Source organism: Camelus ferus, chromosome 4, assembly GCF_009834535.1.
Source record: "Camelus ferus isolate YT-003-E chromosome 4, BCGSAC_Cfer_1.0, whole genome shotgun sequence".
Classification (NCBI taxonomy): domain Eukaryota; kingdom Metazoa; phylum Chordata; class Mammalia; order Artiodactyla; family Camelidae; genus Camelus; species Camelus ferus.
In genome coordinates this window covers 32,906,444-32,933,406 of record NC_045699.1, presented here as the reverse complement: position 1 = coordinate 32,933,406, position 26,963 = coordinate 32,906,444, and the positions used below count along the sequence as shown (strand labels likewise).

General features: G+C 44.7%; 1 protein-coding gene and 2 long non-coding RNA genes across 7 annotated transcripts in view; all 3 read left to right on the top strand.

Moving 5' to 3' along the window:
* KANK1 (KN motif and ankyrin repeat domains 1) overlaps positions 1-26,963 on the top strand; it is a 179,904-nt gene that overhangs the window by 130,436 nt on the left and 22,505 nt on the right. For 3 of the 5 annotated variants that reach the window (XM_032477782.1, XM_032477779.1, XM_032477780.1), the window contains one exon: positions 21,376-24,048. In XM_032477782.1, the coding sequence (XP_032333673.1) occupies positions 21,376-24,048 (2,673 nt within the window). Of the gene's footprint in view, positions 1-19,351; positions 19,504-21,375; positions 24,049-26,963 lie in introns of those variants that run through there. The other 2 variants (XM_032477783.1, XM_032477781.1) reach the window with 2 other exon arrangements.
* On the top strand, positions 176-13,780 carry LOC116663144. Its single transcript, XR_004319240.1, has 3 exons — positions 176-186; positions 9,922-9,925; positions 13,291-13,780. It is a non-coding gene; the product is annotated as an uncharacterized LOC116663144 (long non-coding RNA).
* Positions 2,898-7,668, top strand: LOC116663143. The gene is made up of 2 exons (XR_004319239.1): positions 2,898-3,670; positions 3,835-7,668. It is a non-coding gene; the product is annotated as an uncharacterized LOC116663143 (long non-coding RNA).

The window sequence follows — 26,963 nt, the reverse complement described above, 5'->3', positions numbered from 1 at the left end:
GGTTCTCTCTGAGGGAGACCTTTTGTATTTTGGACATGATCTCTGTTAGATAGAATGGGATTTTCTGAATTTAGTCTCACAATTTTTAATTCAGTTGATAAATTCTATCAGCTTTGCAAATGGTTTTGTGAAAATATTGATTCAGCTTTTCCTGCCAAATTTTCCCTTCCCTGCCTGCTCTTCTGAGTGCCCTCTTTTCTGGCATCAACTGTCTGTGAGGCCAAGGCATTTCAGGTGTTTCTGTACAGCAGGCGTGCCTAAGCGTCTCCTGGGGAGAATCTTCCCGCGTTAGAAATATGAAAGAGGGAGAGGAAGGTGACGTTTCTAATCGTTCATAAGCCCAGCTGCTTAATATCTTTAAACCCTTAGTCACGTGCATTGGTTCTTACTTTCTTCTAACTAAAACCGAAAGAAGTTCATTCTCCCTCTGCCCTCATTGTCTCCCTCGTTCAAGTCAATATACCCACCAAGGGCTGGCCAGTTTATTGCCTTTTCCCTAGCATTTCAGACTGACTGACTGGGATGCTTTATTCAAATCAGGGCCACCCCATGGAGTTGTTTTTTGAGGCAGCCCATTTGGCATGCTCCCTCCAACTGTGAGGACAAAGGCGGATTTGTCTTCCCATGACCTGGCAGAGGAGGTGGAAGTACCTGCCGGCTTTACGCAGCATGTACCCTAACCAGTGCGCCGCCGCCTCTTCAGGTGGTGAGTCAGCCTGATGATATGCTGACTTTTACAGCACACCAGGGTGGAGACCTGGAAGTCTGTAGGCCAGGAGGGGAGGAGGGGATGGTTTGCATGTCACACTGCTCCAACAATGCAGCTTACAGGAAAAAATTACAAAACACCGAAGCCCTTTGCCATCAGATTTTTCCATTAGCACGATGCTTAACACAGCTTCCAAATCTGCCCCAGGGACAGCTGTTCGGCAGCGTGAGGGGAAACGGTCACATCACATCATAAGCTCTGTGGTTGGTTACCTGTCAGCCTCTCCTGTAAGGAACCTCAGCAGGCTCCGAGCATCACACACATACTCAAGGAGCTGTGGATTCTCTGAAGGGGTGCTCAGACATTATTTGGGCACTAGAAAACGCTGCTGGAACCTACGCCACCTCAGGACACTGATTTTATATGAAGGACCCCAAGACAGAAAAGCTTCCAAAAAGGTAAAGAGGGCTTAGAGCCAGGGGCTTTTCCTCTGGAGCATTATTTTTTGGTTTTCTGTCCTCTGGATACTTCGATACTGAAAAAGCAGGCTTTCCAAATAGTGGTGAATTTAAATCAGGGTGTAGTTTTTGGACTACCAGAAAGAATGATATAAAACTCAGCAAAAATAATTCAATTCAGTGAGTTCATTCATTAAGGAGCTCACTTTTAAATGGCTGCACAGAAATTTATTTGGCAGAAGGGCAGCTGTTTCCCTTCTTTGTGTAATGGACCAACCCTGAGGTCCTTTGGAAGTTGGTCTGTCTTTGCCTTGTTGTCACTACTTTGTGAGTTTTGTTTTGTTAAGGATGGCTGGCAAGGTTAAGGATCATTGAGTTTTCTATACTTTTGTTATTTTTTTTCTGTCTCTTGAAACATTTTAGCTTTCACTAACTTTAATCTCTAACTATCTTCTGCTCTTTACTCTAAGCCTTTGTTTTGGCCTTATGTTGACTGAAATCATGGTTTATTTCTGTGTCTTCAGTCGTGATGCCTACAAAAATCATGGTTCGCCTTCCCAGCCCTGCATGGCTCCAGGTTGTAAGAGACCAGCTCTTTCTAGGAGCTTCTCCACCATTCCAACTGCTGCTCCCCAATCCTTCCATGCCTTGTTCCCCTCTTGGTGGCTTTGCCCAGGGCACTGTCCTCTTGGCCTGGATGTCTTTCCCATGTCTGTCCATATAAGCCCTTCTTGTTCTTCAAGTCCTGCTTCCTCTCCTATCTCTTCCAACAAGTGTTCTCAGATACTCCCAATGGGAAATCACTCCTTCCTCCTCTTTATTCCTAGAGAGCTTTGTATTCTGTTAAATAGCTGCCATCATTTGCTTTCCTGCAAAGAGTTACAGTTGCATGTTTCACTAATCTGTAAGCTTTGAGGTCCTCGGAGGCGGGATTCATGTCATCATCTTGATGTGCCCATTGTGCTCAGCATGACCAACAGGCTCAATGGTCAACCAGCAAATGTTAGCAGCACACCTCCTTGCCTCTGCTGAGATGCTGGGCATCTAATACAGAGCAAGTTGCAGGCACAGTGCCTGCTTAGGAATCTGTGGGGTTGAATTGAGCCCTACGAGTTGCCAATCTTAAGTTGTGACCCCCTTAGCAATTTTCTCCCGGCCTGTTCACCTGGGTGTTCTCCCTGGATGATCAGGTGGCTTTCACTCTGTCACATGCACTCAACTTGCCTTCTTCCTCCTCTCACCTCACAGCAAAGTGGAAGGTGTAGTATTGGCTTTCGCTGCATCACATGCACTAAGGTAGGCTCAAAATGGGATTGTCTGTTAAGTGCCTTGGGTTCTGGGGAGAGGAGACCGGGTCTGATCCAGGGAGGAGCACTGGGAAGCTCAGTCTAGCTCCCATGGCCTCTTTGTTCCTTTCTCTGCTGTTGACACCCCAACCAGAGAGAGAGGAGGCAGAGCTCCACTCAGTTCCTTTTGCCTGGTCTGGTTTGGTGGGCCAGCTCAAACTGTGGATGAGAACCCCAGTTGGTGACCTCTAAGGTGGAGGCATGGCCATTGGTTTACTTTCATTCTCTCCCACTGTTTTCTTGGAAAGGTCTCTACAGATCTATCATCCCTCTTAGATGGAGGAAATAAACTGTCCTGATTGCCATGTCATTTATAGCCTTTATGGTCTCCATCTCATTTAAAATTTTAATTCCCTTTGTTTCATGCCTCAATTCATTCTGTCATTTGGCTTTTTAAAATGCTGATTTCAAATCTCGGATGAAGACATATCATGGGAAAGTCTCTAGTTTAAATTTGATGAAAGTAATAGTCATGAGGCAACTTGTAGAAAGTCAGACTCCAGTGTTAAGCCTTAAATGTGTTTGGGGAAATGCACTTTGTTGAGTAAGGTTTGGCAAAGACAGAAGATTCTTTCCTGGTCCTTTAAGAGAGGCCCGTCATCCGGGAGCGTCCTCCGCCTAATTTCACTCTCCTGTCTGGAATCTCGCACCTCCGCTAGGGTACACCCTTGTCATGTTGATTCTGGCCTCTCCTTAGACAATCTCCCTGTTGTTAAGTTCTAGGTACAGATCCTTCTGATTCAGGCAGGTAAAGGAGGTTTCTTCTTCCAGCACCCAGCGCTGTCCACACCTAACAGGATGAGAAAGTCCTGTAAGCTCTTGCTGGACCTGTCCTTTCCTTGTAATCCCCTTCAAGTCCTGTCGGCCTCCTCAGGCTGTGATGAACGTGGGTGGAGAAGGAGTCCTGGTGATGAGGACAGGAGCTCCGCCCACTTTTCTCCCTCATTGCAGTTCCCTGGGACACCCAGCTTTTGGTGTCACGTCCCGTTGCAATTCTGAGGGGAGAGGATGGGTAACGTAGCCGTGATAAAGTATTTATATTCTTTAGGGGTTGCGGGAAAGCTTCAAACACAGCAGAAATAATTCAGGCCCTTCATGAGTGTGATCGCAGAGCGTCCTGCTTTCAGTCTGTCTCTTTTTAAGATGAAGACTCGTAGGTAGGATTTTTACACATTAAGATTACCCGCAAGAGCGATGGTGGCGGGGATCCTTGGCTGTTGTTTTGCTTGTTGTCTTTGTCTTTATTTTTTTTAAGTGAAACATCTCAGTAGAAAGAGCTAAATTAAGTTGGTTTTCTAATTGGTTTTATAATTTGTTTCAGCCAGGACTCTAGCAGTCTGAATGAGGAAGCAGAAGTTGGCCACCTGGAAAATGGGGAAAGGAAAGGGATGGAGACAGGAATGAAATTGGATCCCAGATGGATACCATGAAGTCCTTGCTTGGTGTCATACTGACGCCTGGGAGTGTGTTCTATTTGACCAACTCAAAGTTTTGTTTTAATCTGAATTAATAACCAAGACTTCTTAATGATTTCTTCAGCTTTTCTTGAAAACTCTGAAGATTTGTGTCACTGGATGTGTACTTCCACCGGTCCACAGTCACCTGGAGAAGACAGGTGCCTTCTGGTCTCTCCCAACCCCCTCCAAACCCCTTCCTTTCCTTTATTAACCTGGACTCTGGGGGTGTTTGAATTTATGATCTGAACGTTGAGGCTACTTGTATTGTGTAAGAGGCTGCCCCTAATTTGACTGTTAACTTCCTCTAATCCAAAAAAGAATAATCTTAAATTTGCAGATTTTGCTTATTCTAGAGCTGAGGTTCTCATCCCTGTCTGTGGCATAAATTCATCTGGGAAGCTTCTAAAAATGCTGATGTCCCTAGCCCCACCCCAGAAGATTCTGATTCATTGGGGTGGAGATGGAAGAGGGTGGTGGGCGATTCAGCATTTTTGGAAGCAGCCCCAGGCAGTTTGACTGTTCAGCAGGGTGGGGAACTTGTAGCATGGGGGTGCTTGCTCTGGCAAGCCTTGGCTCCTTGCTCTTGAATGGCAGAGGTAATGTTAACACTGCCACCCCTCTGGCCCTGAGTCCTGCCTCGGTGATAAAACGAGGGCATGGACTCAGAGTCCTTGACAATTTCATACAGCTCTTTAAAAGGAAACAGACACTCGAAGTGTGGCTCCTCTGGAAGGAATCACGTGGAGTGAACGGGTCCTGGGCACCTGTAATGCTGGGAGCACAGTGCTGGGTGAGATGAAGAGGACAGGGCTCCTCTAAGTCTGTGGGGATGTCAGATGTGTGCACAAACTGGACAGGGGGGAAAGCAAGCCGCCCTGACAGCCTGGATGGAAGAGGTGGCTCCATGGAAGGATAAGGAGCAGTGTCTGACAGAACTGATACTTAGCTGGTCCTTGCAAACTGGAAGAATTTTGTCTGCAAAGGTTGGGATTGGGGGGCACCAGAAGGAGAAGAAACAGTACAAGCAAAGCACTGAAGTGGTGTGCTCTTTCCCCTCCCCACCCTTTGGAAATGCCAGCTCTCTTCCCCTCCTCACTTTTCTTTGCCCTCTAGGGGCTACAGGGAAGAACGTGCCTGGTGCCTGGCTTTCCAGCACTGTGTCGTATTAATAGAGCAATTGAGTAGCAACAGGGATGACATAAGCTTCATCTCTAAAATCCAATAATCATGCCTACCTTATAGGGTTGTCTTGAAGAGTAAATGAGCTCATATGTGTATGAAGCCCTTGGAATAGTGTGGTCCAAAAGAATTGTGTGCAGTGGATAGTGGGGGAAGATGAGGCAGGGAGGCTGTTGTGAGAGTGATAACTCAAATGCATCTGTGCAATGTCTTTGAGACTGAAAGGGTGTTAAGAAGTCGGTAACAAAGAGAAGAGGAGCATATTGCAGGAGGAAGGTAAATTCAGGTTACGTTAGGAAAAATGCACCTTAAGATGTCCAAAAATGTAGTTCACTGTTACCACTCACTACTTCATTTAACTTTGGTTTTATCTGTAGACTGGGGGTCAGACCCTCTGGGGAAAAAGTCTTGATGCAGTTACCTTGTTAAGTAAGCACCAGAAGAACTGTGGATTCACATATGCTTGGTAGAAGGACCGTAAGTGCACTGTCTGCTGGCCTGGTGTCACAGAAGGCTTTGTCTCCAGCCCATTTCCCTGCTCATGGGCGGTCAGCTTTCCTGGCTGCTCCCCACCTGTCTGAGGAAAAGCCTTGAGTATATCTTCATCCTCCCAGATCTCATTGGCAGCTTTTTTTGTACATAAATTAAGGGAGAGTAAAGGCAGACAGGTGTGTCTTTCTCCTAACATTGGAAACCTATGCAACGGACACTTTCCAGGCAGAAGGAGCTCCTGTTTTTAATTCTTCTCCCACCGTAAGTTTTGTCATCCTTGATAAAAGACTAGATATTTATTTGTGTACAATGACTTTTTCTGCTAGGCCTCACTTCGTGGGAGCACCTAGACAAAATAATTACCTTCACTTGCTTTATAGAATAAGCTATATTCTTACCAGGACTCTACTTATAAAATAAAAATTTTGCAGAATTTGTTTTTCCAGGATTAAGAAACACTACTTCCAGATGCTTTTCTCAGTTTACTTCTTAAGAACTAGTGTTTTGATTTAATGCTTAGTTTGGAATATAATAACGTAACTAAATAAAACCAGATTTTTCTCAAAAGTGCAGAGAAGAAAATTTCTCTGTTAAAAGCAAATAATAAAACAAGCCCAAGGAAATTTTTAGGGTGATGGATGTTTGCTAAAGCTGGATTGTGGTGATGGGATGCCCAACTGTATACATTAACTACAACTCATCATATGGGCACTTAAAATGGGTGAGTTTTATGGTATGTAAATATCCCAGTAAAGTTTTTTTAAGTCCAAAAACCAGGAAAAAATTGGTTCAACTCAAATCTCTTGTCTAATGTAGGTGTTGCTGGGTAAGATAATTTGGAATTATTTGGACCCTATATTTCAAAGTATCTGGCCCTCCAAACTTTGTTCTTTCTTAGAGTGTTATTTCTCTTTGAATCAGTTTATTCCACCAAGCCCAAATGAGTCCCACTTCATCTTAAAAAGTTCAATCTTCGTAGCCTCACACAGAAAAATGTCTGTTTCAAAGATAATCATTCTTTAAAGCATTCTGCCAGCAGGTGTGGAGCAGTGGATGGAATGAGAAGGGACGTGGAGTGAGACAGGGTGTGTGCCAGCACCAAGGTGAACCAGGCCGACTGCAGATCCAGGGGACTCTCGTGGAGCTCGGTCTCTCTCCTCGCAGCTGTCCCCTGTTGTGAATTTTACAAACCAGGCCATTTAGAGTCATCCCCTAACCTTTGTTAATCTCTGTTTTACTGTTCAGAACTGGCTTTGCTCTTTTGCCTGTAGATAGAGGTCAGTCAGCCTTATTCCACTAAAGTCAGTCATGTTTACCTGGTATAGGTAGGCACAGGTGAAGAATGAGTTTAAAAGTACTTTTTCCCTCCCTCTTTTTTAGGTGGTAAAATTGAACCATTAGAGGGACAGATCATTCTTACTAACTGCCTAAAACAGAAACAAAAGATCACTGAAAAGATGTTACCCCCCTAAAACAGAATGCACTTGTTTGGGAACTAATTCTGTGTCTTTGAAAGTCATATGATCTAATTGGGATAAAATGTTTAAGGAACTATGGGGGAAAAAAAAAAGGTTTGGGTCTGTGGTTTACAAATGGGAGTGTTTTTAGCCTTCAGATTGCTAGTTGCATTAAATAAGAATAAACCGAGAAAAGGGATCACTGTCCTCAGTGCAGCCTGGGCCCTCTGCCTCGGGAGCTCTTCCCAGCACTGGAGGGTTTGGGGGAGGGAATAAGTCAGCAGGAAGACTAAGGAAACATTTGCTGCCTCTCTGTCTGCATTCTTCCTAGAATTAGCAGGTTTACAGCTGCGTTTCTAGGTTAGCATTTCATGTGTCTAAAGACTATGAGGGTAGTTTGTTTGAAAAATTGGAAGGGGCATGGGAGAGTCTGTCTTCACCTCCGTGTTGTCGTTAAGATCCTTGCTAGCAGCTTTGTTCGTTGGTAGTTTTTGCTGTCTCACTGACGCCGAGAGTCCTGGAATTAAACCTCGTGGCCAGCAGGCTGTTCGTTGGTCAGGAAATTCCAAATGGGTATAAATAAATGCTCTGCAGCAGCTCCTGGGCTCTTTGCCTGCTGATGTGCAGGCCCTTTAATGCTGAGGGAAGTGGGCCTGAGACTTGGCTTCCTGCTTGCTGAAAATCACAGTTATTTTGTTTCTGGGTGGGTAAGTAAGAAAGCCCAAAAAAAGAAAAACAGAGGAGAGTGTGACATTTGGGTTAGGGGGAGGTAAAATATAAACTCGAGCTCTGTATGTCATGAAAAATATTTGCTTTTCTTACCAGCTGGAAAGAATAACTCAGTCTTGGATTTTTGGTTCAGTGACAGTTTCAGCTTCAGCCATGGCTCTAACATAAAGATGTCATTGTCGTGGGAGCCAGAGATTGTAAGTGTATGCTAAGGTTTCAGTTTTTGAGTTCATGGCTTATTTAAGTTCCAGAATTTCCTTTCTTGTTGGTAAATCCATTTTTGGTTATTTGTTTTCAGCTCTGTCTTTCTAATGGGGAGCTGCTCGGTGTGCCTCAAAGCTGGTTTCTTTTTCTTGTACAAACACTGTAAAACAAAATAAGAGCTGGGATTCATACAATTACTTTAGCCACCCCCCTCCCCCTAAAAAAACCAGTATGATGTTTTGTTAGAAAAGCATTTTCTGTCCCAAAGTCCTAACTTGTGCTGCTTCTCTGCTTTTCACAAAATTATCATTTGAATGGGCACATTTCCTATATACACTTAGCATGTTATTTTTGAAGAAAGTTTGCAAAACAACATTTAGTCCCCAAGCTAGTTCCCTTCTGTGTGTGCATGACAAATTTAGGCCCTAGTTCAGCAGTAAGCCTGTAAATTAGACCTTGGACATGAGAAAGCAGCCCCACCTAGGTTGGGGGGAGCAAGGACTGAAGTGCCTGTGGCATCTCGACTATTACAAGCTGGATTTTCGGTCGAGTCGCTGCATCTTACAGTTGTCACCCTGGAGGAGAGGGCCACTGTGTGAACCTCTGGGCCTCTGTAATGTCACATGCCTCCTTACTACAATGTGTCCTTTATTAAGACACTACCCGCTCCATTTCCAGGAACAATAATCCTTCCCACTTTCTTGCCTCTCAGTGCTTACTGCAGCCTGGCTTCTGGACTCCTAGGAACTGCCCAGGGTACCACTGACGATGCAGCAAAGGGAAGCTGCATTTGGGGATTGTTAGGTTGTGCCGGTTGTTACGATGCAAATGGAAGGTGCTGAATGGGATGGACAGAGAGCCAGGCACGGGCCCTGCCTGCCCGAGCTCATCTGGCCTGACAGCTGCTCCAGTTAATTTCCTTCTCCACTTGATCACATAGCATGTGATGTTATGGAATTTTGTGTGACATATAGTGAGAGAGTCATGGTCTGGAAGCAACCTTTGGAAATCATCATGTCTCGCCAACCCCCTCATTTTATATGTACAAACCTTATCACTGCGTGTGCAATTCCAGACCCTTGGTGCCCATTGCTTGTCTGTGAACTAGGAAGTATGTGTAGTTCCTGTACTTGTTTTATGAAAACATTATACCATCCCCCCAATTTAGGCGAGCCGTTCTGGATGACCACACGGACATGCATTCAGTGGTTGTAAAGCACACATCTCTGCACAGTGTGTTAAAGGATGCTCTTCTCTTAGGACTACAATAGAGGTAGAAGAATGAGATGGTTCAGAAAAGTCAGTGCCTGCCTTTGTCCTCTTACTGTGCGAAGGAAATACTTTAACTTGTCGTAACATACTTTTAAATGTTGGGGATGTTTGTCTGCTTTTGCTTTTGTTTTATTTTACTTCCTTCCTATGCATAATTGATGCTAGACTAGGGCTCCCTGGACACCTAACTGGCACCCACACTCCACTCACCCTGAACCCCCAGTGTGCACACACTTAAACAAGCACAGCCCCTGCAGGACCCAGCCAACATCTCCCTCAGCCATCAGAAACCAATTTAGACCTCAAGATTTTAGCAGACAAGATTAATTTTGAACAAGTATCACAAATACCTCAAACCCTAGCTTCATGAGGTGAAGGGGAAGGTAGGGTGGAGGAGAGGAGTTCTGGATTATCTGGATGCCAGGGTTATATGCTTCACCAAACAACAGAGGGTGATCCAGTATTAGTGAAAAATAATAGTAGACTGCAGACAAAGCTCTAGGTGTTCTCCAGCAGCACTGTGAAGCAGGTCTATTATTTTCCCAATTATACAGTTGGAATAGAATGTAACTTGCCAACAGCTGGAAAGCGGCAGAGGCAAGATTCGAACCCAGGCAGTCTGGTCCCAGAGTGCCTGATTTTAATCATTACAGCTCTTCCTCCGCCATACTTGACTAACTGGTGCATGCCTAGACATAGCAAATACTGAGCGTGCTGTGTGCTAGGCACTGAAGGATACAAAAGTAGATACTGCTTGATTCCTGCCCCCAACACACCTACACTGGTGGGGGGAGATGGACACATGCCTGGTAATCACAACACAGGTCAGTATGTACTGGCAGAGGGTTCTAGGGGAATGGAGGGAACAAGGTGGCCAGTTCTCCACAGGGACAGAGCAGTTAGGGTTGAAGGAAAACTTTACAGAGGATGGGATATTTGGTCCCTTAAGGTCAACGCAGCTTATTCTGATGGATGGAAGAGGCTGGGGAAGGGTGTGCCAGGTAGAAGGAACAGAATGAGCAAAGCAGATAGGCTTGAATGTTGCTTGGTATGTTGAGGTTCAGGGTGGGGAGGAAACTGGGAAGTGCTGGATTGGGGCAAAACTGTTGAAGACTTTTGAAGCCACAGAAAGGAGCTTTTAGACTTTATAATGGGGCTCCTGGCAACCAATCTGCAAGATTAATAATTGAGAAGCTCTACAGGTCTCCAGGGATACCTCAAACAAATGTAAAATTCCTCCAAGAATATGTAATAATATAGGAGAGAGGAGACACTAGCCCTGAGTAAAAAAACAGGCTGCTTTATTTGCATGTGAACAACAGAGGCGTGTTGGCCTTGCTCCCTGGTGACTGGCTGACTGCTCTCTTGTACCCCAAAAACACTGAGCACAAGTAAAGGGACGTTACTATCATCTGTATCTATATAAATTATATAGATATAATTTTGACATAATTTCAAACTTATGGACAATTTATAAAAGAACCCTAATGCCTCCTTCACCCAGATTCAGGTTTTCCAGTGGTTACTGTTTTATCACATTTGCTCCGTCTCTTTCTGCATGTGTGTATGTCCTTATATATGTGTGTGTGTAAAGACATGCATTTGTCATGTCACCTCCATCTCCTTCAGTCTGGAACAGTTCTCAGCCTTTCCTTTCTCTGATGACCATGACAGTTTTAAAGAGAGAGACCTATCGTTCTGTTGGATGTCTTTCAGATAGGATCCATGGACATTTCTAGATTCAGGCCATGCCTTCTCGGTGGAAACCCCACAGAAATAACCCTGTGCTCTTCTCATGGCATTATGAGCATGACATGTGATGGTAGCCTTGACCACCTGGTCCACGTGGTTCTTGGTCGGCTTTCTGCATAATAGTATCACCATTTTTCTCTTTGTGATTCATTTGTATTTTGTAGGAGGTATCCTGAGGCCATACCAATACCCTGTTCTTCAGTAGGAAGTCTACACACGAGACAGCATTCATTGATGATTCCTGCCTGAATCAGCTACTCTTATAATGGCTGTTAAATGATGATTTTCCATTTCCATAATTATTTATTGAAGTATAAACTGGCACTCTACCAAATATTTCTCATAGCATTATGGACTCAACAGATACCTGATTTATTCAGTGGAATCTAATCTGCTGCTATCATTAAGCATATTATTTTGATGCCCAAATTATCCCCAATTTGGACAGTGGATTCCAAAAGAGAGTTTTTGAGCCAAGGAGACCCTGACACTGTTTCTGAAAGCTTAATCTGATGTGTGCTGACAATTGAGATTAGTAACTAGCAGGTAACCCCTGTTACCTGAGGTCTGTCTGTTGTATGCACCTCAGGCAGTATGGGTCACCTGCAGCAAGATCCTTGTCAGGCAGACAGACAGTAACACTCAGGTGACTAGAAGTAAGCTGACCTGAAATTCAGCTTGTCAGAAACGTGTAGTGAGTAGAGGTCTTGAATTTCCGGAGCATATTACTTACGTTCTCCCAAGACCCTGTCCTCTGTCTTTAGCCTTCCCTTGGGTAACTCAGCCTCTGGTCAGCCTGGGCAGAGGGTGGGCTGGGACTGAGAGCACTAAGGTTGGCAATCACACACTGCCCATCTTTCCCTCTCTCCTCCACAAAGACTCTTGCTGGCTGCCAGGGTCAGTGTTGTCTTTGCTTCAAAGACATTTTCAGTCCCTGCTGTGCCCATTCTAGTTTCAAATATGGAACAAGTTTGCACTCTGCATCTCAACGTGCAAAATCGGAGCCTGTATTCCCTAAAATGTCCTCTGTTCTTTCTTCCTGCCCTCACTCATGCTGCACCTGTCCCTCCCAGATTAGATTTATCTTATTTTAATGACCTTCTGAAAAGGAAATCCCATCATTTTTCTCTGCAGTGAGTCACCCATTGGTTTAAAGAAAAATATTTTCTTTTTTATTAGCAGAATGAGGTCATGGAGAGAGCCGCAGAAGATGAGCACAAAGACCTGATCCCAGTCTCCAGCTCAGCCCGCCCAGGGGAGCTGAGATTTGTCAGGCCTTCTCAGTTTCCCCATGAATATTTTGGGGAGAAGGTGTAGACCCTGGCTGCCCCCAAATGCAGGCAGGCTCTAAGTTCTAGTGGCTTTAACACTAGGGCTAGTGTTCATTATCTAGTTGAGTAAATAAAACTCTGACACAGTGCAAAGGAATGTGTGAGACCACAAGAAAAATTCATGGGGACTTGAGCAGTCCGTGGAAAACTTTATGGAGGACACTGAAGATAATTTTAATATTTACTGTTTACTCCAGCATTCAGCCAGAGCAGTCTTATTAAAATGCACATGTGATCATTTCACACCTGTGTTTAGGCCCTTCTGTAGCTACCTAAGGCACTTGAGGACCACAAACCTGACTCCCAGGGCCCTGTGGGATTGAGGCTTGGTCCCCTCTCTGCCTCACCTTGGGTTTTCCTTACCATGCCAAGCTCTTTTCAGCTGCTGAAAGTGGCAGGTTTTGAATATGCTGTTTCCTCTGCCTAGAATTTCTCCCACTAAATACCTGCCCCCTACACACACACACATACCCCATACACACCCTACACACACACACACACACACACACACACACACAGAGCCCAGTGAGCACCTCAAACACAGCACTCTGGCAGAACATTGCCTACACCTAGCCCAGGTGGGGTCCATGCTTAGCTCCTGTATTCTACTCTCACAGCACTTATCACAGTTGTTATTTATTTATGCACTCACTTATCTGTCTCCTGTGGTTCACAAGTCCTACACAGGTAGGCTCTCTGTCCATTTTGCAGTACTCCTAGCAGTGTTTGCCACAGGGTGAGTTCTTACTAATACTCGCTGAATGAAAGAATAAATCCATCTCTCAGTCTGACAATCACATCTTCCCTAGATCAGTATTCCCTCTATGGGGTGTGGGAATAGGTAGACCTGGGATGTGGAGCCAGTATTAAAAGGAGCAGTAATGGGAGACAATAGAAGGTATAGAAAAAGTGTGCAGGTCCATGTCTGTGGGGACAAGTTAAAAAAGCAGAGATAAGATCAAGCTGTGATAAGGAATCTAAAGATTTAGGGGGAGAAGCCAAAAGGAGTCATGAAGAGTTTTGGGTATGAGAAACCACACCACATTATAACTTAGGCACATAAAATAAACCAAGCCTATAAAGTTGAGTTATGCTACGTATGACGTTGTCAGTTGGCCTGGGTTTCCCATGAACTTCTGGCATGCATTTTGGCTTTCCTTCGTGTTGTCATTTTATTTGCACGAAGTGTTTGGGTAGCTGTTCAGAACAGCTGCAACATGAAAAGAAGTCTCAGAGAAATCAGGTAGGTAGTATAAATGCCACGGAACAGGGATTCAAGCCCTGACATCTAATAGATGCTCATCATTTGAATGAATGATTGGATGGATTTGTTAGCGGAGAGAGGGAAAGAGCAGGTTTAAAAATAACCCTGATAAAACAGAAACAGGCTCATAGACATAGAATACAAACTTGTGGTTGCCGGGGGGAGGGGGGTGGGAAGGGGCAGACTGGGAGTTTGAAATTTGTAGATATGACAGGCATATGTAGGATAGATAAACAAGATTATACTGCATAGCACAGGGAAATATATACAAGATCTTGTGGTAGCTCACAGCGAAAAAGAATGCAACAATGAATGTATGTATGTATGTTCATATATAACTGAAAAATTGTGCTCTACACTGGAAATTGACAGAACATCGTAAACTGACTAACTCAATTTTTTAAAAAATCAATAAACACTGAGGACCTTGCCTGTAGTGTTCAGACCTTCAAACAAACAAACAAACAAATAATTAACTCTGGTAAATGCAAGAGCAAGAGAAAGTCTCACTTGCCATACATCTTGGAAAACACCATGAGGAACACTTACACTGTCCTTTTGATTGTGTGTTCTCTAACAAATGGTATTTCTCATGTAGATTTGGTTTGGGAAGCTCCCTGGGTCTCAAAGTCTTACTGCTGACGTGTCATCAGGAGAACTTTCCTGTTGAACCTGTTCAGAAGACCTGTTCCACCTCACTGTCTTCTTCATCCCCTGTTCCCTGCCAGGGAAAAGTTAATTTGCTAACTCAATTATTTTCATACCCTGAGTAATTAACCTCAGGAGAACGTAGCTCTCATGAAGTTCATCTCTGAGCTCACCCTGCTGCATTTCTTTCCTGCCTCTCAGCCTTGGCTAATGCTGAATCTTTTTGACTGCTTTGAACAGCAGGACACTTGCACTCTGCTGCTTTTAAATATGGGAATCTGTGTTTAATTATGTGCTGCTTGGGGGCTGACTCAGCTCTTCAGGCAAACTCTTCATGCTTCATGTAAGAGGGGACAATAATATAACAGAATTAGCAGAGTTCTTCAGTTTCAACAGTCAGAGTATCTGGTGAGGAAAAACACATAAAGAGTTTGTGGAAGTCGTGGCACGTGGGTGCCGTTATTTTTCATGGCACCATCAGTCACTCATCGGGCCTAGAGTCTGCAGCAGTGAACCAAGAACAAAGAAGTCATTGTATCCTAATTAATAGATAGAGTAATAGTATCAAAGTTTTGTCCATTTAAAAGTCCCTTGGGACACATTATTTAAGAAACCTCCAGTGCTTTTTGCTCATATTTAAGAATGGCTCACTGTGGTAGAGTGTGTAGAAAAGTATTTAGTGTTTTCTGCGTCAAGTGGCATCTTGATCACCCTCATCATTAAGCATGTTGCTGTGGTCTCACTGAGCAATGGAAGACTTGAAGGCCACAGTTTGCATGGCCAGATTCTCAGTTGCTGTATGTGAATGTTTGACTCTGTTCACTGTCTTCAGCATAGGCATTTTCTACCTCAACACAGCAGTCTGTTCTCGGTATCCAGAGGGGATTGATTCCAGGACCCTCCGGGGACACCGAAATCCATGGATGCTCAAGTCCCTCATATGAGATAATATAGTACAGTTGGCCCTCTGTATCTGTGGGTTCTTCATCTGCAGATACGGAGGACCGACGATACTGACGTTTTGGACTGGGTAATTCTTTGCTGGGGATGTGGGACTGCCTGTGCATTGTAGGATGTTCAGCAGCATCCCTGATCTCTACCCACCACATGCCAGCAACACTTCTAGTTGTGACAGCCCCAGATTTTCTCCAGACTTTGCCAAATGTCCCCTGGGGGCAAAATCACCCCCAGCTGAGAGGCACCACTAGCAGGTTAGTACAGCCAGACTGGTTTCTTACCATCTGATCTTCTAACATTACTTTTTAATGTCTTCCCAAACCATATATTATTTGGACATTAAGCTTAGTTTCCTTGAAAAGTTAAAATCATATAATACTTCATGAATCTAAATGATGTGACTTTTGAAATATCCATATCTCCATTTCACTTTGTTAATGCAGAAAAATTGCAAGGGTAATTTCAAATCGTTCTTAGACTACACAACGACCCTTCTCACAGAGCACTGGTTTTATAGGTAGCAAATATTTAAATAAAGAGTAGAATGACCATCATTTTTTGGGTTTCAACTTTTCTCCAAACGCATGGGAATTTGGTCTGGACTCAGGGAGTTGTCTCTAGTTGGTGCTGTCACGTTTGGTGTTTGGTTACCCCAAATTGCAAACTGTACAAGGAGAGGGGAGAGGGAAGAGAGGGACTTTGTGAGCCTAGGTGTCTAGGAAGTAGGCCAGCCCAGAGATGATGGCAGCCTGAGAAGCCATGTGGACCACCGTTAGAAGCCCATCACTTAGTTTGGCACAGTGGTATAAATTCTGGTGATCCCACCTCTTCGCTTCACTTCTGCCTTGCATTTTATTTATTTATTTTTCCATGCACCCCTCCCCCACTAGACTGTGAGCCTTGTAAGAATGGAGACCTTGTCTCCTTTGTTCACACTGTGTCCCCAGCTCCTACAACAGTACCTGGTAAACAGTAAGTGAAAGGGGTGAGGAGAAGGTGTTACTAAAATTGTTTTTTTAAATCAATATTGATTATAAATATAAGTTAAATATACAAATAATTTTTTTATTTGGTCCTCACTTCACACTTGGGTATTACGACATTTTAACTGGTCCCCTTGAATTTAATCTCTTTCTCTAACTCAGCCTAATCCACACACAGCTGTCAAGACAATTCTTTTAGCCCTAGCACAGGGCATGGTGTGCAATATGTCAGTGCCTAAGTGGGCGAGTCCCCTGCCCCAGGACCCAAGTCTGGTGTCCTCTCATGTACTCAGCCATCCCTCTCTCTTCTAACCTCCACTTTCCTAGAGCTGCACTGACAGACTCTGCCCTGGCTCTTCTCCACCACCCACCTCTGTTTCCTTTTTACTCTATCATCACTTACCTTGTCTTCAAAACTCATCTCCTGGCTAACTCCATTCTGTTTTGGTCATTTATTCATGTGCCATCATAATTTTCTTGTTGATAATATGCCTTTGTAACTGACCTAAATTAGTGTTATATTTAGGGTGTTCCACATTTATCTCCCAGCTAGACTGTAGCTCATTTTACTTTGTATAAATTCACCCTCCTACTCTTTTCCCTGAATAGGACCATTTTCTGCACCCAATTAAGCTTTCCATAAATGCTATATAATGAAGCTAGAAGTGGTGCCAGAAGCAGTCTCCACCACTGGATTTCCAGACATTCAGAAAATTCTTGTAAACACCAGGGACAGTTCTCTGATTCCAGAATATTTCGTTGGAAGCTATTACTTTCTGGATTCCACTTACAGATATAGCCAGTGGTTTTTGGCTGTGTTTAAGCAGGCATAGCTCTTGTTAGTCCAAAAAGGCTTTTCAGGCAGTTGAGTCTTCTTTATAACCCTCTTAGAGATTTTTTTTAACAGTTGTTTCTATACTTCCATAATTATTCTAGAATTTATCAAAAAATTTTGTAATAAAAAAACTTTAATGTAACATCTGCCCGATTTATCATTTTTCTTTTCAAGATCTGGACTTAATTTTTTGTGTGAGGGTTGGGGGAGAAGGAGGCTCTAGAGGGAGAGTCCTGTATCCATTAGAATTCAGTTTAGCTCTACGTAATAGAAACCCAAAACAAACAAGAGCTAAACAAAATAGAAGTTTAGCTCTCTCACACATAAAAGTGTAGAGGTAGACTTTCCAGGAGTAGTATACTGCTCTGATCCACAAAGCTCTTTGAGACCCAGGTTCCTTCTGGCACTTTGTTCCTCCATCCCTAAGAGTGATCTCATAGTCCAAAATAGCAGCTAGTATTCCAGTCATCACATCTGCATTCAAGGCAGCAAGATGAAAGAACAGAGAAGACAGGATATCAAAGAACCATTCCTATGCCTTTTAAGGGAGGCTCCTGGGGGTTACTGCATGACATATCTGCTTATGGCCATACTAACAGCAAATGAGGCTGGGGAAATACAGTCTTCATATTTGCCCAGCTAAACAGGGAGTTCTATTAGTGTAGAAGAATGTGGTTAACACATAGTGAGGAATATTCAGCTGTCTTTGCTACGGCTGTCCCATATACTCTCCTGTCAAATAAACTTTCTTGGAGTTTATTTCAGTATATTCCTCTTGCTTTCCAAACAAGGACTTTGTAATTGTATTTTTTTAAGACAAATGCCTACATGTTGTAAAAATTTATAAAAACGTAAAGAACAACATTAAAATCACCCATGATTCCACAACCTAAATATAATCACTGAAACAGCATCATGTAAGCAATGTCCTTAATGCTGATATAGAACAAGCAGCTTCAGTCTTCAGAGTATTTAAATGTTTTTCAAAGTTCTATGTTACACTATATAGTTATTCCTTCAGTAAACATTTTAAAACATCTTTGTTCCCAGCACCTTATCAATTCACGTGTGTGGTTGGGAAGGAAAGCAAGAAAGGGACTTCCAAAAATTAAATTTGTTGCTCTCAAGATACATACAGACTAGTACAGAGAGACAAGACAAACATACATGAAAAAGTTGGGAAATCAATCAGGGCCCTATAAATGCCATATTTGTGTTAATGTATGTAATGATGCACTAGAAAATAGGAGATAAAATAATAATGACACCAGGTAGAATAATTTGTACCGTGGACAATTGTTTGTAAAAATGACACCTTGAGAACACATCTTGCTTTCTTAGTTGGTGGAGAATGAAATTTGGATTACATGTCCTTAGGACAGTCTCATTCAATCAGAATTAGGAAATAATCAAGTTTAACGTGGTTGAATTCTAATCTCTCCTGATTCCCAGATTTAGAAGTCCAAAGTTCATTTGGGGATAATTAAGCATGACCCGTGCCTTTTGTGAACTTCAGAAATAACTAAAAATGGGCTAGTTAAGTTTCCCTGAAAAATGCGACGTGTTTTATTTGTGCTCTAAATCCTGACGTTACTGCGTTAAAAAAAAAAAAGGTTTTGAAGAGAAACTAAAATTAACCTGTTGAAAATGCTTAAGTAGGAAAATTAACTGTGTTAAGAAATACACAGAAAAACATCTATATCTAAATACTAACAATTGCCACTAGATGGTGAGATTTGAGTGACTTTCTTTCTTTAAAAGGTTTGTGCGCAATGTTCTTTTTTCTTTTTTTTTTTTTTAAACAAGCATGCACTACTTTTGTAGCTGGGAAAATAAAAGTTTGTTTTTTGGTTTTTTTGTTTGTTTTTTTTTTAAAGAAAGTTTCATTAATGGCAGCGGCTCAGTTGAGATTACTGTTGGAAGAGTAGGAGCCCGGTGCTAGGAAGGTTTCCTGCACTCGCAACCGGCAGCGCGGCGGTCGCTGTGGAACCTGCAGAAAACAGTGCGGCCGATTGTGCCCCGGGTTCCCTCAGGTGCCCCGGGCTCCCTCAGGTGACCGGGGCCGAGGCCGCTTAGTTTCCACCCAGAACACACACCCTTTCATGCGGAAGGGACTGGTGCCGCCAAGACAGAGCCTCTCTGTGGAGACGTTCAAACTGCTGGCTTTATTTTGACTCCTGGCAAAACTGGCATGAAGAACACACATTTTCGACCGCTCCCGGCTTCCTGTTTGCCGTCAGCAGGCCGGGAGCAAGCCGGGAGCGCCGCGAGGCGGAGCGCGCGGGGGGCGGGCCCGCGCGCCGGCGGACCTCATTGGTGAAGGCCGGGCCTATGGCGAGCGCGCGGGCCCGCCGGCCAAGTCCCCCGATGTCCGCCCTCCCCTGCTGACCGGGGGAAGAGCCTGGGCCGGCGAGACGGAGTGCGGGTCCGGTAGGTGTGCGGCGGCGGGGCGGGAGGGCGCCGGGCCACCCCGCAGGGCAGAATCCCCGGGCCTGCGCCACCGGGGCGGGCGGGCGGGCGGCGTGGAGCACCCGCCGGTCCGGGGGCTCTAGATCGGCCTGGTTCAGAATCGCCCACGCAGGGAGATACTGCCTGACACCCGAGCCTGCAGTTTTTCTTTGCTTACGGAATTTCAGACAGCACTGGAAACAGGTCTGGCTGCATATTTTGAGTGAGCTTGTTGTCCATGTGGAGTTAAAAAGGAAAGAAAAGAAGGAAAGACGTTCTGTTAGCATGAGCCCGTTTCCGGGCGCATCGCCTCTGGTCAGCTCTCCCTTGCTTAGGCTAGAAATTGGTGCCAAGTACCTTTTAAATAAAATTCTTTCTCTACGTAATTTAGAATGGAAAGCTAGTACCTAAATTCTAACAGCTCGAACAGTGTAATATGTTTTAAATGAGGACTCAATGCATAATCTTTATTCTTCTGCTTGGCAGTTTTCTTTCTTGTACTTTTTCCAGCTTTTTAGAGGGAAGAGGTCGGATGGAGGCGAAAGGTTTACTCAGAGCGTTCACACTATCAGGTGTCACATTTGGCAGCGTTGAGGGTGGGAGGGGCAGGCCAGCAACCCAAATTGCTGCAAGTACCTGGACCTTGACAGCAGTATGCTGGGTTTTTATACTCAGGATAGGGGCAGGAGTACGGATTGTTTGCATTTTCACTCATTACTTTGGGGTCCTTACCAGACCTCTCAAATGCAGATCTTGTTACTATGACTCTAGGAAAACACATCGTTAGTACCACAATTTAACAAAGAAAAACAGCCTTGGTTTTCAGTTTGAAATGCATAGTTTAGGTCAGCAGCAAGGTCTGTGTCTTGAAAGGTTCTTGTCTCCTTTTCTAAATGTTTGGTTCAGTCAGAAGTAGCATTTACCAAATACCACATGATCCAGTGTTTTGAGTATAGGTTTGCCTTTATTTCATCCTCCTTTGCATCTGTCTGGATCCATCACAAATACAAAACAAGGTACTCTTGGAATAGTAAATGTTTTGTCCAGAAAAAGTGAAAGAGGAAAAAAACTTTTCCTCTGGTGATATTGGGTTTGGGTTTGTTTTTAAATGAAAAGACACAAAATATAGTTGAAGTCTGTCCTCCGATTGTTCTTGCCCCTGTGCTGCTGGAGGTAATCACTCAGTGTCCTCTGTATCCCAGGTTTCTCAGCAATGAAGGTGTCAAGGCAAACTGTGATCTTGTAGCGGTGGTCAGGCGCTGGGGTGTGCTGGCCACCATTTAGAAAGGCTGTGTGGTCTGCTAGACGAGCAGTAGGTGGGAGAACTCACGTCCAGGCTTCCTGGATCTGCACTGACTTGGTCTGTTATTTTATGGCTTTTTCACTTTTTGTGCCTCAGAGTACACTTTATAAAACAGGAGTCATGATGACTGCTGTCTGTACATCAAAGGGCTGTAGACAGCAAAGGAAATGATTTGCTTGAAAATGCTTTCAAGTCTTTTTTAATGCATTCTTTTAAAAAATCAAGTATTTAGTAAGGACTTACTATGTGCCTGGCTCTTAAAAATCATTCTCTCATCACATTCTTTTAACCTTATGATTTAAATACTTACATTTCATTTTTACTCAGGGGGAGACTGAAATTTGGAGAAGTTTATTAACTCACTCACCCACTTGTTAAGTGGTAGATTCACAATTAGAACCTAGGTTTGTCAACTCTTAAATCATACTAGCTCACCACACTGTAACATACACAGATATGTTTTTACCATTTTGTGTATTGCATGATATTATAATTGTCTCTTTTTCTTTGGAAAAGCCAATAATGTTAATATTCTCTTTTCTCTCTCTTAGGAAAAGCAGATGGTGTTCTGAATGGAGATCATGACAGGGAACAGAAGGATCCTTATTTTGTGGAGACCCCCTATGGTTATCAACTAGACTTAGATTTCCTCAAATACGTAGATGACATACAGAAAGGAAACACCATCAAGAAACTGAACATCCAGAAGAGGCGGAAGCCATCTGTGCCATGCCTGGAAACCAGGGCCACACCTGGTCAGCAAGGTGTATGGACTTCCACTGAATCCCTCTCATCCTCCAATAGTGATGACAACAAGCAGTGCCCCAGCTTCCTCCTAGCCAGAAGCCAAGCTACATCGATTCCCATCCCGAGGCCACCGGCCCCCCTGGAGACCTTACCCACTTTTCTTACCATCCCAGAGAGTCGACAGCTGCCACCACCCTCACCACAACTCCCAAAGCACAACCTTCATGTCACCAAGACACTGATGGAGACCCGGAGAAGACTTGAACAGGAGAGAGTCACCATGCAGGTGGCACCTGGTGAGTTCCGAAGGCCCAGGCTGGCGAGTTTTGGAGGCGTGGGCTCCACGAGCTCCCTGTCCTCCTTCCTGGGTTCTGGAAGCCACAATCCCGCCACGCACCAGCTTCAGAATGGGTACCAAGGCAGCGGGGATTGTGGCGCCTATGCCCCAGCCGCTGCCACCGCTTCCTCCATGGGGAGCTCCATCCGCCACAGCCCTCTGAGCTCAGGGGTCTCCACTCCCGTGACCAACGTGAGCCCCATGCACCTGCAGCACATCCGTGAGCAGATGGCCGTCGCCCTGAAACGCCTGAAGGAGCTAGAAGAGCAGGTGCGAACCATCCCTGTGCTCCAGGTAAAGATCTCTGTCTTGCAAGAGGAGAAACGGCAGTTGGCTTCCCAGCTGAAAAACCAAAGAGCTGCATCCCAGAACGATGTCTGTGGTGTGAGGAAGCGGTCCTACAGTGCTGGGAACGCCTCCCAGCTGGAACAGCTCTCCAGGGCCCGGAGAAGTGGCGGGGAGTTACACATTGACTATGAGGAGGAAGAGATGGGGAGCGTGGAGCAGAGCACGCAGAGGGTGAAGGAGTTCCGGCAGCTCACAGCAGACATGCAGGCCCTGGAGCAGAAGATCCAGGACAGCAGCTACGAGGCCTCCTCAGAGCTCAGGGAGAACGGGGAGTGTCGGCCTCGAGAGTGCCGGTCTGTGGCTGTGGGCGCCGATGAGACCATGGACGACATTGTCGTGTACCGCAGGGGCTCCAGGCGCTATAAGGATGCTGCTGTATGGACAGTCACCGAGACAAGGAATTCTGGGGTCAGTGTGACAGAGGCCATGCTTGGAGTGACTACCGAAGCTGACAAAGAAATTGAGCTGCAACAGCAGACCATAGAAGCCTTAAAAGAAAAGATCTATCGCCTGGAAGTACAGCTTAAAGAAACCGCCCATGACCGGGAGATGACTAAACTCAAACAAGAGCTGCAAGCTGCTGGGTCAAGGAAGAAAGTTGACAAAGCCACGATGGCCCAGCCTCTTGTTTTCAGCAGGATGGTGGAGGCCATAGTACCCATGAGAGACCAAATGACTGGCAGTCATGTGGACATGGTTGACACATGTGTCGGGACCTCTGTGCAGACAAATAGCTTAGGCATCTCCTGCCAGCCTGATTGTGAGAACAAAGTCGTGGGGCCTGAGCTGCCCATGAATTGGTGGATTGTTAAGGAAAGGGTGGAAATGCATGACCGATGTACCGGGAGGTCTGTGGAGATGTGTGACAAGAGTGTGGGCGTGGACATCAGTGTCTGTGAAACAGGCAGCAACACGGAGGAGTCTGTGAACGACCTGGCACTCCTCAAGACCAACCTGAATCTCAAAGAAGTGCGCTCCATCGGCTGCGGGGATTGTTCTGTCGATGTGACTGTCTGCTCTCCAAAGGAGTGTGCCTCCCGGAGCGTGAACACGGACGCCATTTGCCAGGTGGAAGCGGCAGTCATGGCCGTGCCTCGAACCACGAGCCAGCACACCAGTACGCTTCTAGAACTGGTAACCCAGTTCACCAACACCGAGACGGCCACCCTTACAGAATCCTGCACCAACACTTCGCTCAGCACCTTGGACAAGCAGACCAGCACCCAGACTGTGGAGATGCGGACGGTGGCCATCGGGGAAGGCCGCGTCAAGGACGTCAACTCTGCCAAGATGAGGTCCATTGGAGTTGGCACGGTGCTCTCTGGCAACTCTGGGTTTGACAGGCCATCAGCTGTGAAGACCAAAGAGTCAGGCGTAGGGCAGGTAAATATTAACGACAACTATCTGGTTGGTCTCAAAATGAGGACCATAGCTTGTGGTCCTCCCCAGTTGACGGTGGGGCTGACAGGCGGCCGGAGGAGCGTGGGTGTTGGGGACGAGTCTGTAGGAGATTTCGAGGAGAGCCCCCAGCCTCAGGCTCCGTCTGGACCGGTGACCGGCTTGGATCACTACATTGAGCGTGTCCAGAAGCTGCTGGCAGAACAGCAGGCACTGCTGGCTGAGAACTACAGTGAACTGGCAGAAGCTTTTGGGGAACCTCGCTCACAGATTGGCTCCCTCAACTCCCAGCTCATCAGCACCTTGTCGTCAATCAACTCTGTCATGAAGTCTGCAAGCACTGAAGAGCTGAGGCACCCCGACTTCCTGAAGACCAGTCTGGGTAAGGTCACAGGTAGGTGGCACTCCTGGGGGATGTGGGGGTAAGGAAGAGTGTGGACGATGGAAATCCAGGAGGAAGGTTGGTTGTTTTTTGTTTTTAAACTACTGGGGCCATTTTTTGGAACCATGGAGAAAGCTTTAGAATGGTAATGGGTAGAATGAAAAGCATCTGAATCCGTAAGCAGCTCTGCTCATCCTCATTGCTGGTGGTCCTGTTGGCCTCTGGCTGAGAACTGAAGCTAGAGGAAGAAAAGCAAATTAGCCCTGGCTGGCTTAGGGGCTGTCTTCTGGGGCTGCCGCTTTGATACCATGTCTTTCAGTTACTTACTTGCTCATTTTATACAGGACAGCCTGAAAAAAGTCCTGCACTGTTTGTAACCACAATTGCCAGTATATTATCAATAAAAAATACTGGTATAAAATGTTTTTAATTAAAATTTTTATGAGGGAAGAAAGACTCCATTAATTCATGTATTAATTCAGTGAATATGATGAAAGTCCTACTCTGTTTCTAGCCGACATATAGGCTCCTGTTCTCATGGTGCTTACCCTCCACCTGGCACTGGCGATAAACAGTAGACCTAAATATGTCAGGAGGGGATACATGCAATGAAGAAAAGAACTCTTCTTAGAGGAGCAGTGAGGGGTGCTGGAGAGGTGGGGGCTGCTGGAGATGGCGTGGTCCAGGAAGGCATCTCTGATGAAGGACCCCTGAGCCAGAACTTGGGAGAAGGGAGCTCTTTCCCACTGTTCATTTTGTTAAGTGCTTACATTTCCATCTTTCTCATCTTTTCCCTTATTCTTTGGGATTCCTGCTCACCCCTGCTTTTCTTTAAATTGAAGCTAATAATGGAGAAATTACCCTGGGAGATTTGATGACATCTGCTGTATCCCTGTGAGCCTCACTAAAGTGAGTTCCCTTGTTACTAGTCACATGTGGTTCTTAGTGTGCATATTGTCACCCTACGGCTGGGTTCCTTTCCTGGCTCTCCAGCTTTCATGAACCAGCATGACCTGGGGAAGGAAAACCATCCTTCTTTATACTCATTGTGAAATGCGCTTTCAATGGACACCCATCCTGTAAGGTTGACAGTGTGTTCATCACTGGCCGGCAGTGCACACAGGGTGGCCTTTGTTGCCACTGGGGTGGTGCTCCTAGCGTGTCCAGTGTGGTTTCTTCTGTTGATGTGCTAAACTATAGTGTGAAGTTTGGGAAGCTCCTAAAAACACTCTCCACTCTGACCAAATGCTGCACGTAAAATGAATTAAAATGCTTCAAATGATGGGTATAGTGTGAATTAAATTTAATTTATATGAAAATGTGTAGTAGAGACTTAAATGTAAGTTAACAAACAAAAATTTCAGGTTCTTTGTTTCCCTTTATAGCCAAAAAGGCAATGCTTCAGGCAGACTGGAATAGATTATTTTTGTATCTTCAGAAGTTTAACCTCCAAACCCGAATTAGTGTTACTCGTTTTTAGTAACTGTGCTGTGGAACAGGTAGCTTATTTTGGAAGAAAAATTGAACATGACAATGACAGCTGATGTGTGATAGATTTTTGCCCTTTGGAATCAAAGGAGTCAAGTAAATGTACAGGGGAGTCATTTTAGAGTAAAGAGATTAAAATGATGTGTGGACTCAAGCAAGATCTTAAGTAACTAATAACATGTCTGTTTCTACTTCTTTTTAAAAATCATGATGTCAGATGTTGAAGTCAGAATGAAACTCTTAAATACCACCAGACACAGATGGTACACTGGGTCATCCATCATAAGACCATTTTCCTGCCAGCCTTCCTCCCTCCTCCCCAAACCGGGGTTTCTATTTCACATTCTTGCCAAAAATATTCAGCCTTAAACCACTGGAGTGATCTGCCTGACATCCTGAGCATCAAGACCGAGGAGGAGGTTTTATCTGGCTGTGTTACAGTGTTTTTGGTCTATTTCCAGTCCCGCTGACATTCCAGACATCACTGTTTAGTTCTGACCCTGCAAACGAACACCTAATTAATCAGCTAAAATGCATGAGACCTACAGCATTCATGAACAAAAGTATAAATATTTTTTATAGCACTTATTTGATCATAGTGGCTGCTCCCTCTCAGAGCATGCAAGGTTAACTTTAAAGTTTTTCTGTAATTCCCATTGCGTTTGTGTTTTGCTTTAAAGTTCTAAAGAAGGAAGTAGGTTAGGAACTCAACCCAGGGCATTGAAGTTTTGTTATCTGGTGTCTATTATATGGGCTGAAGATTAAAGCAGCTTGATATAGTAGAGCTTCTCAGTGTCTGCAGGCGGTAGAGAGTGAAGGTGTGGTCAGAATGCACTCTGGCCCAGTGTGCACATCATGCACTACAGAATATTGCTCACATTCAGTCTAGAATACACTTCTCTGGCAGAAGGCTTATGGAGGATAGAAAGGTATTCATTTCAAACTTTCTTGTCCAAATCAGATTAGGAAATTGGAGTTTGACATCACCAAAAAGAACATATAAGCGATCACTTATGTGAACCCAGTACTTTAGTTTGAAGAATTTAAGTTTGGGCTCCAAAGCCAGATATTCTGGGTTCGAATCCTTTCTCTGGCACTAGGACAGGTTGTCTTTGTTCCCTCACAAGGTTGAAATGAAGATTCAGTGAATCAGTGTGAATATAGCGTTTGGAATATTCTGCAGCACAGAGTATGAATGCTCAGTAAACGCTGGCTGTCACTGCTGCTAACTGTTTTCAGTACTTCCAGAAATGGAAATGTAGATCTAGAACAAATTGCCAAACAAAAATGCTACAAATAGTCTTTTGTCTTTAATGCAAATTTTTGTCTTCGTAATTCTGGCTGTCCATTGCCTCCCTCTACCCCTGACCCTGGCCAATTCGTCTCCCTAGCTAATAATTTTATCACGATAAAGAAATATATAGATAAATATGGGAAAA